At 40.5% G+C, this 13,059-nt stretch overlaps 1 protein-coding gene across 1 annotated transcript in view; it reads right to left on the reverse strand.

The window, feature by feature from the left end:
* Window positions 1–10,695, reverse strand: part of LOC112111332 (ubiquitin-associated and SH3 domain-containing protein A) — a 37,817-nt gene extending 27,122 nt beyond the window's left edge. The window contains exons 1-4 of the mRNA XM_024206714.1: window positions 10,583–10,695; window positions 6,818–6,871; window positions 4,470–4,656; window positions 1,798–1,996 (exon numbers count right to left, since the gene is read on the reverse strand). Of these exons, the coding sequence (XP_024062482.1) occupies window positions 1,798–1,996; window positions 4,470–4,656; window positions 6,818–6,871; window positions 10,583–10,695 (553 nt within the window). The remainder of the gene's footprint in view (window positions 1–1,797; window positions 1,997–4,469; window positions 4,657–6,817; window positions 6,872–10,582) is intronic.
* Between the last annotated feature and the right edge of the window lie 2,364 nt (window positions 10,696–13,059).

Raw genomic sequence — 13,059 nt, forward strand, 5'->3', positions numbered from 1 at the left:
TTTGGATCAATGGCTCTTAGCACCCCATTATATAAATTGTTCCAGCACCCCTGCATATGGGGAAGCAGTGCCTCCCAGTTAGGGTAGCAAGCTGACTGAGTGTGAGGAGGAGATGGCATTACAGCTTGGAGAGAATGAATGGGACACATGGTCAAGAAGAGGTTGCTTAGATAATGGCTTTGAAACAGGCCCCCCCCACCCCCCACAGTCCACCTTTCACCCTCCCATGAGGAGATAGTTTTGGGGTTAAGGGTTCCAGCTATCTCTTTCCCTTCCTCATACAGGAGCAGTACTGAGTGACTGGAGCCCTAGGCCTGCAGTAACCTCTGTTATCCCAGGGGCAGGAGAAAGGAGGTCAGGATCTATGGAGATTGCTTGGTGGGAAATCCATGGCACCTATCTGTAGAACACTTGTACGCTGATGTGATGAGTGCTAAGGAAAACTCTAAGACAGACAAATATACAGATCGATCCCTGCTTTGACCTCTTTTGTATCGAGCCTTATTGCACCCATTACTGTCTGTATATTATAAGGATATCTATAGTACTCATCACTGTAACATCCAAGCACATCCCAAAGCTGTATTGCAAAGTCCTTAGTGGATTTCATAGAGTCTTTGGTTCTTCTCCCTTCCCCAGCATAAGAAACCTTGCTTTGAATATATCCCTACCTTTCCCTCTTCTTCTTCTTATTGCAGTGTAAGATGGACCCAGCATTTGGCCTTTTGTCTTTTTAATTACACTTACAGATGCTTAAATGTACTCTTTGGTATTCTTAGCAATATTTATTGATTTGATCTGTGACATCAATGTAGTAAACTTCTATTTCAATATTTCATGTCTCAGACATGCAGTTTTCAAGGATCAGTCCGAAGCACAGGTCCCTGAAGGGAAATCTGTGACTCAGTAACAAACCAGGAGAGCTGACTAGTCTATGTGGGCATTGCAGGAATTCCAGACATTTACAGATCTGTTTGGATGCCTATCTTTCTTCCTGCCTCCCTTTCTTCACAGCATCACCATAGTAACCTGAACATCACCAAAAGCCAAAGGGTCCCATCACCTTCCCACACTGCCGTAACTAAAGTATAGAGCTAGAGGATCTGACATGATAAGGCTTTGGTTGATGTATTCCTTCTGGACTCATTTGTTTTCTCCTTTCCTCATCCATGATCATAAAACTCACCATTATCCTAAATTATGTGCCAGGCTTCAAGTTAGGGGTGGTGACCTTTTATACTCACTGTCCCTTTCCATTTTGGAGGCTCAGAACATTAATACTTCCAATGTATGCATTAATTTATTTTTACAAAAACCCCATGACACCTACTAAGGTAACCCCTTGACCTGAAACTGCTGTTTAGCAATGCAACACTGAACAGACATCAAGCCTGCCTCAGAAACCATGGAGATGACCACAGTTAAGTGCCTAAATAGAGAGAGATACACAGTATATATATTTTACAGATAATTCTACTCAGTAATTGCCTACAGAATGTTACAAAGTGAAGGCTTTGCTTAGATTTCTCAAAGATAATAAGAACACCATGAAGTGTTTTTACTAACTGCCATTTTATGCATCTGGCTTTTGGGAAGAAGAGGTATCTTAGGCTAATACATTATGTCTGATGTGTAAAATAAGCGAGAAAGCAGGGCCCACTTTCCCCAGGCATGATTTTTTTCAAAACTTTGGGGCAGGATGGTTGCATGAAGCGAACAACAGAATCTGATTGGAGCCCCATCAGAAATTCAGGAGATACTTAAATTACTACAGTTTCCAATTGAGATTGACGGTACCTGCCAAGATCGAAGCCTCAGTAGCAAAAGCCACAGCAAACTCTTTGATGACATTTGCATGGGCATCATTCATGAAGAAACCAAGGTAGCTGACAGACGAATGTAGTGATAGAGAAATGGCAGGTGGGAACAAATTAAAAAACCTGTCACCAACTTTCTTTAGGGCTTCATGCAAGAATTCCACTTTCCGATCTTCACACTAAAAGAAAAAATATGGGGAGCATGCATTACAAACCATCAGTGGCACCTACTGCCTCATAAACAATTCCTACTGGGCAGTATCCAAACTTTAAAACCACTACCATAGTTCGGTATTAGTTGGCACTCCGACTGGCAGTCACAGCAGAAAGAACAAGTACTGAATATTCACAGAGATTAAATTACTTTCTTATCCCTTGAAATATTCCACCTAGAACAGGGTTGAGATACATTGTGTGGAAGCTTGAAAAGGCTGCTGCCTATGCATACTTTCTGTGGTTAATTCAGACTTTTACATCTGACACCTTTCAAGAGCACTACATTCATTGCAAACTAATAAATGTTTATTTCCTATAAAATGTTATTAATGGCCAACTAGTACCACGGTGTTTGACATTTTGCTATGAAACTTGTTCTCTTTATTTTGTAGTCTCAGCAGCATTATAGAGTATGAAATTATAATGAATATAATTCATTTGTCCAATTGCTCCATCACTGCACTTTCCATATTGCTTCAGTAGATCTCTGACAAAGCGAATGGCGAAGTGCTGCAAGGATGCTAACGTGCAACTTCGCCAGCAATGCAAGGTCTCTAAAACTTTTACAGATCAATATAGTTTTAGTGATACCCATACCGTTCTTCCACTGAAGTGTACACATTGATCCTTTAGGGGGAGGGGAGGCAGCACCTCATTACGCTGTTTAAGACTCATTTTGTAGAGAATATCTCGACATTCATAGGGCGTATTATTTAGATTATTTTATCTTTAGATTCAGAAAACACCCTGATCACAGCTCAAATTTTCAAAAGTGCCTAAGTTATTTAGGAAGCTAAGTTTCATTTTCAAAACTGACTTAGGTACTTAGGATCTTAAGTCCCATTGATTTTCAGTTAGGCTTTGTCTACACTGGAACTTCGTCGGCAAAACTTTTGCCATTCAGGGGTTTAAAAAACCAACCCTGAATGACAAAAGTTTTATCGACAAAAAGTGCCGATGTGAACAGAGCTTTGTCGGCAGCAGCGCTCTCCTGCCGACAAAGCTGCTGCTGCTCGTCGGGAGCGGAATCTTTTTGCCGTCAAGAGAGCTCTCTCCTGCCGACAAACAGCGGCTACACTGTGTGCCTTTTAGCGGCGTGGCTGTAGCAGCACAGCTGTGTCACTAAAAGCTGTGTAGTGTAGCCATAGCCTTAGACTTAGGCTACTAACTGCCAAAGGACAAGATACATCATAGATAATGTAGACATTGTAGACAACAGGTGTAGACACACTGAATTATATTGAAACAGAAAACAGTTGACTGTGTGTATGTAATTACTGCGACTATCTAATATGCAGCAGTTAGTGCACAAAAATTCAGTGCAAAATTACCCCCCTGTGTAGTTTAGGCATTACAAAGATATTTTGGTGCCAAAAGCATCTAGGTGAATTTCCTGCTTAGGAGCTTTTGAAAATCCCCCTGGATACCTATCTGCATCTGTAGGCACCTAAATATGTAAATCTGTCTCTAAAGTACTTTTGAAAATAGGATTTAGGCTCCTAAGTCACTTACACACTTTTGAAGTTTTTACTCCATGGCAATACTAAGGTATAGAACGTGAGCTACAATGGGCAGGAGAGCAAATGCAGCACCAGCCAAAGCAGGGGAAAAAAGCAAAGAGAACCAACTTGTTTTCTATAGCTATTTTTAGTATGTGGAACTTTCTCAACAGTGAACGGAGAGCAACTACTGTTCTTCCAGTCAGCATCCAAAAGCAGTGAGAAATGAATGCACAGAGGATGTTAAGTAGATGATATGTCTGAGGGTTTGCTTTTTTGTGCACACTGCATATGCAACTGCTTGCCTAATTTGCATGCTCAGAAGGCAAAAAGAGATAGTACTGACCACTTGCACATACAAATACATGATTCGCAAACACAGCCATGTTAGCTGCATGTACAGATTAGGTATGCAGTTGCACTGACATATTCATACATAGAGTTTAAATGATCAGACCTCAAAAAAGCCTAAATCCAGCCCCTCTGCTCTCATGAGACTTAAAAATCGCCCTCTAATCCCTACTTCCAGTCCATAACATTTGTTGGCCTGATCATTCCTCAATATCCACCATCCGAATATTTTTATTGATATTTGTAAATGTAGAGGGGAATAAATGCAATTACCTTAGCCTGTGTCCCAGCGTACTCTGTGATGGGATACTGTTGCTGGATTTTCAAAACATGGCATTTATTTGAACACACTGACCTTTGCATATTGAATCCCTCATCCATATAATTTTTGCACACTATCATTTGTGCTCCTGCTTGCACATAGAAAACAATCACAGCTGAGTTTTTACAATTATGCAAGGAATTATTAGTGCAAAATAATTGTAAGAGCAAGTGAAAATACACGATCAAGAGAGCCCAGATTTCAATCTGAATTTGACATTAGCATGTTTTTTGTGCTCAATGGAATTGTTAAAGGCTTTCTTACCGTAAAGAAATCACAAAGAGTTATGTGTGGGAAAATCTCATGGGCTTTGTTTCTTGCACATTGGTTCTTGCTCTCTTTCCAAAATTCCTGCAGTTTGTCATGCAAGGGTCCAGTTGGGCATAAATAGAGAGCATATTCCTGAGGGATTGGATCATCCAAAGAAGGATCATTACAGTGAGAGTGCAACCTGAAATTGAGAGTGCATCGCACAGGGTAAGTTAAGGCACAATTGTGTACACATTCCTCCATCGCTCTGTTGAAGACATCCACAATAAAAGCAGAGAAAGAAAAACAAACCGTTGCTACATGAGCAGAAACTCATAATGAAATAAGAACAGATTAAAACTAGAGCTGGTCAAAAAAGTTCCCCTTGTGATATTTATTGATAGGATGAAGTCTTTTGGTTTTTAAATGAAAATTTTCATTTTTTTTTTTAATTTGAAAATGAAAACATAATTTTCAGTATTTGAAAACAGAAAACTTGTGGTATTGTTTGTTTGATTTTCTCCCCCATTTTCTATTTTGCCATTGGAAAAGGGAGGAAAAGGGGCAGGGGGAGGAAACCACCAAAAAATGGGGGGTGGGGAATTGGGAGGTAATTTTGCAAATATAGGTTTAAAAAAAATCCTTCACAAAACAATTGGCATTTTTATTCATCTCTAGTTAAAACAACAACAACAACAACAAAACACTCCCACCAAAAAAAAACAAACAAAAAAGAAAACACATCAACTGAAATTAATAAGTCATGCTCCAATCTGTAACAAGTCATTTTGCTTTGGGAATTGCAGCATGATCTGCTTCTGATTTTTTCAATTCACAGCATGAAATAATTTCTGATGGAGCTTGTTTTGTAGCCTGTGTTGAACTGGATATGCGCTGGGATGAACATGCAATCCACCACTTGATCACCACTCTGGATGTCAGAAGTACATGCCACATATCAGCATGTTTTGCAACAGATGGACCCAGATCCAAAAAATCCAGAACCACCTTCCTTGTAGTATGAACTCTAAGTAAAAGTCATAACTTGTGTCATCTCAGCCTTGCTGGAAACACAACAAAGAGGAATATACAATAATGCATATTTCAATTGTGCAATGTTCTCATTCTAAGCCTTTGTATCTGGATGATTAACTGTATTTGCCTTAAATCGCCCCATTTGGAGCAACATCAGTTGCTTCGTAGGAGGCACTGCTGCTGCTGGGTGCTCTTTTATATCTCTTCTGTGTCTCACAAATATCAGCAGAGAGCGTGGGTTTGAGATTTGACTCAGGTCTGGTCTACATCTAAAAATTAGATCGACCTAGCTACGTCACTCAGGGTTGTGAAAAAATTTTTGTGGCCTGAATGCTGTGGCTGGGTCAAACCAATCCCTTGTGTGGTCGACAGAAGGATTCTTCTGTCAGTGTAACTACTGCCTCTCAGAGACGTGGAATAACTACATCAATGGAAAACCCCCTTTCCATTAACGTAGGAAGCATCTACACTACGACTCTCCACTGGCACATCTGCAGTGTTGGAGCTGTGCCGCTGTAGGGGTATAGTGTAGACATACCCTTAGATCTGGGATTTAAATTGCAAAATAAATCAGCATCAGCAACATCTCCATACTCCATCATCAGTGTCTCAGGCTGGAGAAAAAATTCAGATGACCCAAGAGTAGCAATTGACAATACCCATGGTCATGCCTATGCTGGATTCTTATTTTTTAAAACCGCAAACTCTTAGCCATTCAGCTTGATTTTATAGCCTTTTCCCACCTGGAGTTGTGTTCCCTCCAGTCAATGCCTTTTAACTTAACATGTTCCAAATTCCTTTACAATTGTAATCTCTCGGATCTTTAACACCTCCTTTTCTACCTTTGCCTCATGGGCTGAGCATCTAAACTTTCCTCTCTGATCTATAGTCATCATCCAGTTCTGTGAGAGGGAGAGGTTTTTGTGCACAAGTGGAGGTGTGAGAAATTGGAGACATTTATTACATTATGATTCCTCACAATCCTCCCTTCTTTGACTATGTCAAAATTAGGTGATCATGACAGTATCCATCCCCCACACCCACATGTTCTCTCACATTCCATAAAATAGAACCATCGTCTAGGAAGCAGTAACTCTGCTCTTACTTTACTTTGCACTCTGTGCAAATAATTTTATGCCTACAAGAAACATGATCGAATAAAACTATTTCCATAAAGCAAAATAAAGATGAGCTCAGATTTGATTTCATTTTTACCATGAAGTCTGCTAAATCCAAATCCAGTGGGGAAACAGCCCATAAGCAACTACATTTCATTTGGTTTCATGTGAAAGTACTCCTGGGGGAACCGTAAATTATTTCATTCTTACCACTTTGAAGCCTCGTCTGCTGTCTTGTGTCCAGTAGCAGCCAAAGCTTTTTGCCTAAGAAAAATAAAGTGGATTCACCAGGAGAAAAGAATAGATGCAGTAAGACAGCAAATTCTCCTTTGAGTTCTGGAAACTTTTCCTTAATACACTGTATAAGCATGATTTGTACAGTATATGGGCCCACATTATTATTAGAGATGGGGCCAAACAAAATCCCAGCTCCAAACACTATAGTGGGCAGAACCAAAACCTTAGATCCACACACTCTTATACTTGGGATCTGGAAATCTGGATCCAAATTTTCCCAAAGGAGTCAGTGTTTTGTTTCTGCCCATTAGAGAGACAGATCTGAGCCACAAGGTCAGGGATTTTGGTTCAGGTCTGGCATTTTGGTTCAGGTCGATCTCTAATACGTAATTACCGTTCTATGGAACCAAATTATACCCGAATTCAGTATCTTTTTCTATCAGGGCAGTATGTTCCTGCACATACACATCTTTGAGACCAAGTGTTGAGTTTCTTGGGGTGGGGGAGGTGGGAATAAGTCCAGCAGAGGAACTGGACATTTCAGCCTGGCCACAATGCTGAAACTCACTATGACTCATGTGTTTCTTTTGCTACACCCAAGAGACAACATTTGCTACACTTGAAACAAGATTTTCTGCCTGTTGGGGTCTTGAAGCCAAATTTGTAACATTTAATTCCCTTCTGTTCAAGTTCTTATACTGCATCCAGCCCTGTGATATCTGTGCCCCTTCCAGCAGCGCATTAAACAGTGTGACTGGTTTCATGTACTTTTTTCTGTCTTCCTCGCCCCAGGGAGAAAATTGTATGTGGATTTGTAAATAAATAATTAAATGTATTACTTACATACGACGTGCTGTGTCCTTTTATTACTGAAGGCTCAACATGGCCAAAATACAACTCTTAATGTTTCCCCCCCAAGCCCTCCCCGCTACTTTCTTTCTTGAGCACTGTGGACACCACCACAATCCTTCCTGTCACTCAGGCCAGTAAACTGGGTGTCAACTTTGAATGACTCAGACCTGTCTCTAGGACCTTACGTCCTAACTATGTGCAAATCTTGCTGATTCTTTCTGCACAACATCTCTAAGGTATGGCCTTTCTCATCCATCCTCACCGCTAACACTCTCGTCCAGGCTCTCATCATCTCGTGTCTTGATTACTGCAACATCCTTCTCTCTGGCCTTGACAAATGCAGTCTTACCCACTCATATCCATTCAGAATGCTGCTGTGAAGATCATTGGTTGCTTTGACCATGTCACCCCTCTCTTTGCCTCCCTCCACTGGCTCCCCTTTCTCCATAGCATCACTCATAAGCAGCTTGTTTTCACTTCCAAGGCCCTTCACCAGCTATCCCTACCCTACCTATCATCTCCCATATACTATCAAGAGGTCGACTCCTGCCTTCTCTTTGCCAATGCCAGCCTCCGTCAATTTTCAAACGAGCTTTTGTTCTTTCTCCCATGCAACCTCCAACTCTTGGGAACGCTCCCGGTCAACATCTACAAAGCCAAATCATTGTTCTCCTTCATTTTCCTCCTTAAAACTATCCTTTGCCATTAGGCTTATAAAAAATTGACAAATGGCTAGGCAGCTGGGGTGCTGAGACCTCTGCCTATTATACCAAATCAGCACTGTCCCATTGTTTCCTTGTGCCAGTCTGTATCTACCAGTTGTCTCAGCTCATATTAGGACAGTAAGCTTATTGAGGCAGTGACTGGGGGTTTTTTTGTGTTTGTATAGCACCATGCATGGTGGCATCCTGGCTTATGACTTCCACAAAGCAAATAATAGACAATAAGGCAATTTAATGCAAAAATGGATCCTATGTCTACAAATCTCTCTCAAACAAAAAGCAGAAGAGTTCTTATATATATATATTTTAAAGTACTGTTTTAGAAGAAGAATAAACTACCAGATCCCTGTCTGGAAATGCTAATAACAATTAGTACTGTATAAGCCTGGACTTGGGGGTTAATGTGTTGCTGAGATTCTGCCTGATTCCCATTTACACTAATGCACCTTTAAACTGCTCAGATGTGAAGGGGCCTTAGTGTAAAAGAGATTATGGCACTGCAGCTCTGAATCATGTAAGATCAGGCTATCTTATGATATTTCCAACACAACCTGGTTTTGGCCAGGCCAGGAATGCTGAATGGCTGAAATCAGGAACTGAAAACACATGCAAAAGTTTTAAAAATAATAACCAAAGTTTCTAAGCCGAGAAAGTTGTTCAGTTCAAATTTTAGGCAAACATCCAGGCTACTTTTTAAATTTTATCCAAACTTGCTCAGCACTTTGACTATTTATCTAACTGTTTCCTTTACACTAGAAAGCACAAATACACTGCATAGGTAGCACCACTGTGCTTTAAAGAAGATTTGAAGAATTTAGACCTCAGAGCCAAAAATTTTCAAAACTGGCCACTCATTTGGGGTGTCTCAGTTTTGGGATGCCTGATGGGAGAGACCGTGAGCCAGATTTTCAGAAGAGCTGTGTCCCCAAAATTTCATTTGACATTAATGGGAGCAACGGGAACTCAGTACGTGTGAAGTCAGGCCCAACGTGTCTAAATTTGGCACCCAAAAATAGAGGGCTCTTTAGAAAATTAATTCAATACTTTTGATACTGAACCTTTTCAGACATAGTTGCTTCACTGGTTGGTTTTATTTTCAATAAGAAGCCAACATATATATATATATATATATATATATAAAATCAGGTTATGAAGATGTATTGTAGTCAGTTTTAAATTCACATTGATGGATCCTTATTTCACTCTCTCTCTCTCTCTCACACACACACACACATGTTAAGAATTTGCAGGAAAGGGAGTAAATTTTTGAAGGGTGAGATTTTCAAAGGCACATAGGAAAATTAAACTGCCCAACTGCCACTGAGTTGAGGCCCTAGATTCCCCCATGTCCCTTTGAAAATCTCACATAAAATGTGCTTATCTCATCTGAAGATGTTTAGGAAACAAGTGACCTTAATACTGCAGAGTATTACTTATACCTTAATACTGCATACTTAATTTTTCTTTAATGCAGAGTCAAATTCTGCCCCCAGTTACACTGCTCCCTCACAGGGGTTGCCAGTACAACTGAGGACAGCATTTGGCGCTTTCGTAGTTTTCATGGAGATACTATTTTCCCCTCTCCCCTTTGGCATGTAATTTTTTAACATGATCCTAAACTGAGAAAAATTCTTTATGGAATAAAAAGAGTAAAAATGACAGTTGTGTTGAATAGTTTTATATGATATTTATAAACAGGAAAATGATGTTTTGTGAAAAGTAAACCCAGTCTCTAATGTCCTACATGTGGTAAGATGCCTTTGCTGTGTCGTAGAAGCCAGCATAGGCTAAAAGGTGTCTTTAAACTTAACTGTGTTACAGCAAAATTGATGAATGAAAAATGTGACTTGTTTCTGGTAATACTGTGGGAGATAACTGAGCACGTCAAGTGTTTAACAAGTTTTACAATCTCTCAACCCAAAAGTGGATAGTTTTTAGATTTAGATATTAAAAAATGGATGCACAGTAGGTTCTTTTTAGGATAAAATCAATACGCCACAAAATGCTATAAATTAAGCCCAAAGCATGATATCTTATCCACATACAGAAACATCTGTGTCAAGCAGTTGTCTGTTTTCTCTGTTAAAAATGCAAGCTGTCTATGTTCAAATTTTTATGAGAATTTTTTTTTAATATATTGAAGTAACTTAAAAATACTACTCACGCTATATGTGCAGGGAATCCCATAGATAAGAGGGATTCCAGTAAAGCGCAGGTGCTTCTGTTTTTGACTTTGTTCAAGACCTTCGAATATAGTTGTGTTTCAGCCACTGCCATCTCTTCCACTCCTCCTGTGAATGTATGTTCAGTACAGGCAGAAATTAGTAGAGAGAGACAGAGAGAGAGAGGCTGCTAAGATAAAAAACCTCAAACCCCTTGTGATCTTTTTGACAAAAGCTGATATCCTGTTTTCATAGCATGTTAGTCTTTGCACTTTTACTTTAGGGTGGTTGAAAGGCAAGAAATATATGCAGTCTTTGTCTGCTCGCCATAGACTGTAGCAAAATAAGATTAACCTAGTATATGTCCACAGTATAGCACAATGCATAGTCAGTGCAAATTTGCTAATTGCAGGGAACTGAATCTCTCACTTTCAGATCATTTTAAATGCACCCCAAGGCAGTAATGAGTCAGTGAGCATGAGCTATTGTCATGCATTGGTTGTTCAGTGGCATACGTGAAATCAGTTGGTGGTCTGAACCCGGTTCTTAGTGGACACATTTCCTCCTCACAGAGCCAGCACCACAACTGGGCCCCTTGTTGGCATCTCCATCAAAGAGGCTAAGAACTGAATGAGCATGGAGGCTGAAATATGATTTCTCCTTTAAAGGTGGCCCCTCCAGGTCAGGTTCAAAGCACACAGGTTAAGCAGTATGGGAAAAGTTGTACTTCCAGCCTGTGCTGCTCTTGGCAATAAAGCACTAAGACCAATGATGTACTGGATAAACTAAAGCATTCCCTTGATGACCCAGCAGCAGGGAGAGACAGGATGTCAGATTCTCCAGTTTACACACTACAAAGCAAGTTTAAAATGGCCAGAGATTGCCCAGAAAAATTCCCCATGTGAGGGGAATCTCCCCTGAATCTCCCCTGCCTCCTGTACTGCTATGTCCCTCCTGGCACAAGGAGTGGGGGGCAGGGTGCATATCAGGGGCTGGGAGAGGAAAAGGGTTATCAAGGAACAGGAGAGGGCATGGTAAAGCAAACCTTTGCTATGCCTGATTCTCCACTGCTGTAAGGTTCCCGAGGGCCCTTATGTCAGTTGAAGATGCCTCCACACCTCACCCTGGAAATTTTAACTTACCCCAGGTCCTAGTGGCTGAGAATCAGGGAGTTGTGACTAGTTTACCTAACAGCCTCCCCTCAGGCATAGTGGGGAATCAAACCCAGGTCTTCCGAGACTGAGCTCAGGGCAGCTGAGGGTCAAACCCATGATCTTGCTCAGTACACTAGGAAAAAAGAGAAATATTAGTCATTTCCATGTGTAGACAAGCCAATTCTGCTTTCACTCCTGCCTCAGACTGAACCTTTTTGATCAGTTTTCTTTCTTTTTTTCTCATTTTTTTAAATGCCTCCGCTTCCTAATTCCTGCAATGATCAGAAGCAGAACTGCCAAAATAAGGTAATAAAAGCTGTTCTTGTCACAAAGCTGTCCTGGCTAAGAGGAGGAAGTATCAGAAATATTGTACAACCTCCTTTTCTTGTAAGAGTTCAACTCCCATCTTGCAGAGCCAAGTCTGAATAAGATTCCTCTGAAACTTTCGAGATTCTCCCATCATTAGTAAATGCCACAAACCTACTCTAAAATATTAGCACTCTCATTGGAGAAGCCACAGTCTCTCAGTAGCCCTGTCTTCACTTATACATACCAGCATGGCTCTTTGGCTCGCTTCACAACCTCCTGTCCCCCCCTCAAAAAAAAAAAGATCAAAACAAGATCATGACTATACTGTTATTCTGACCAGGATTTTTCATTTCAGCTGCTCCATGAGCTTCTGAGTTTAGAGCAGGTGGAATTTTCCCATTGGCTCAAGTGCACAATTTTCAGAATTATGGAGGTGGAATTCTTTCATAGTTAAAATGCAGATCTATCCTGGGAACTCTCTTTTGGTTTGCTCTTTGCCTCATGCCTGGTGGGTGCATTTAGCAATGAGCACACCAAATTCACAAAGAGCAATGCAACCAGGTAAAGGGCCTGGTTTGCCAAACTGACTAGGTTTGAGGGGCTCATTCACCAGAGCCCAGAATTCTGGCACATGCTTTTCTCCAGCCACTTTATTTAGTATAAATGGAACAAGCAAGCATACCTGTGACTTAATCTTTGGAGAGTTTCCTCTCAGACAGGTTCATGAAAAGGTTTACAAATACCACAATATTACCTTACCTGATTACACTGATTAAAAGGGTTGCTGAGTTTTTGCCTTCCTGGTATCCATAGCTTTGTCATCCTAGGCTACCTGATATCTACGACCAGGTTGAATTACACAGACTACAGTAATAATGTCATTTGCTACAGTAGTTGAGCCGGCAATTCTGGGTGGTTTGATGAAAATATTTCCTGAGTGGACTGGTTTAATAACAACTAGATTTCCCTCTGGCTTATTACTATAATGAAAAGACAACATATTTTTGTTTTTAACC

This window comes from Terrapene carolina, unplaced genomic scaffold (assembly GCF_002925995.2).
Source record: "Terrapene carolina triunguis isolate 2854851 unplaced genomic scaffold, T_m_triunguis-2.0 Scaffold31, whole genome shotgun sequence".
NCBI lineage: Eukaryota > Metazoa > Chordata > Testudines > Emydidae > Terrapene > Terrapene triunguis.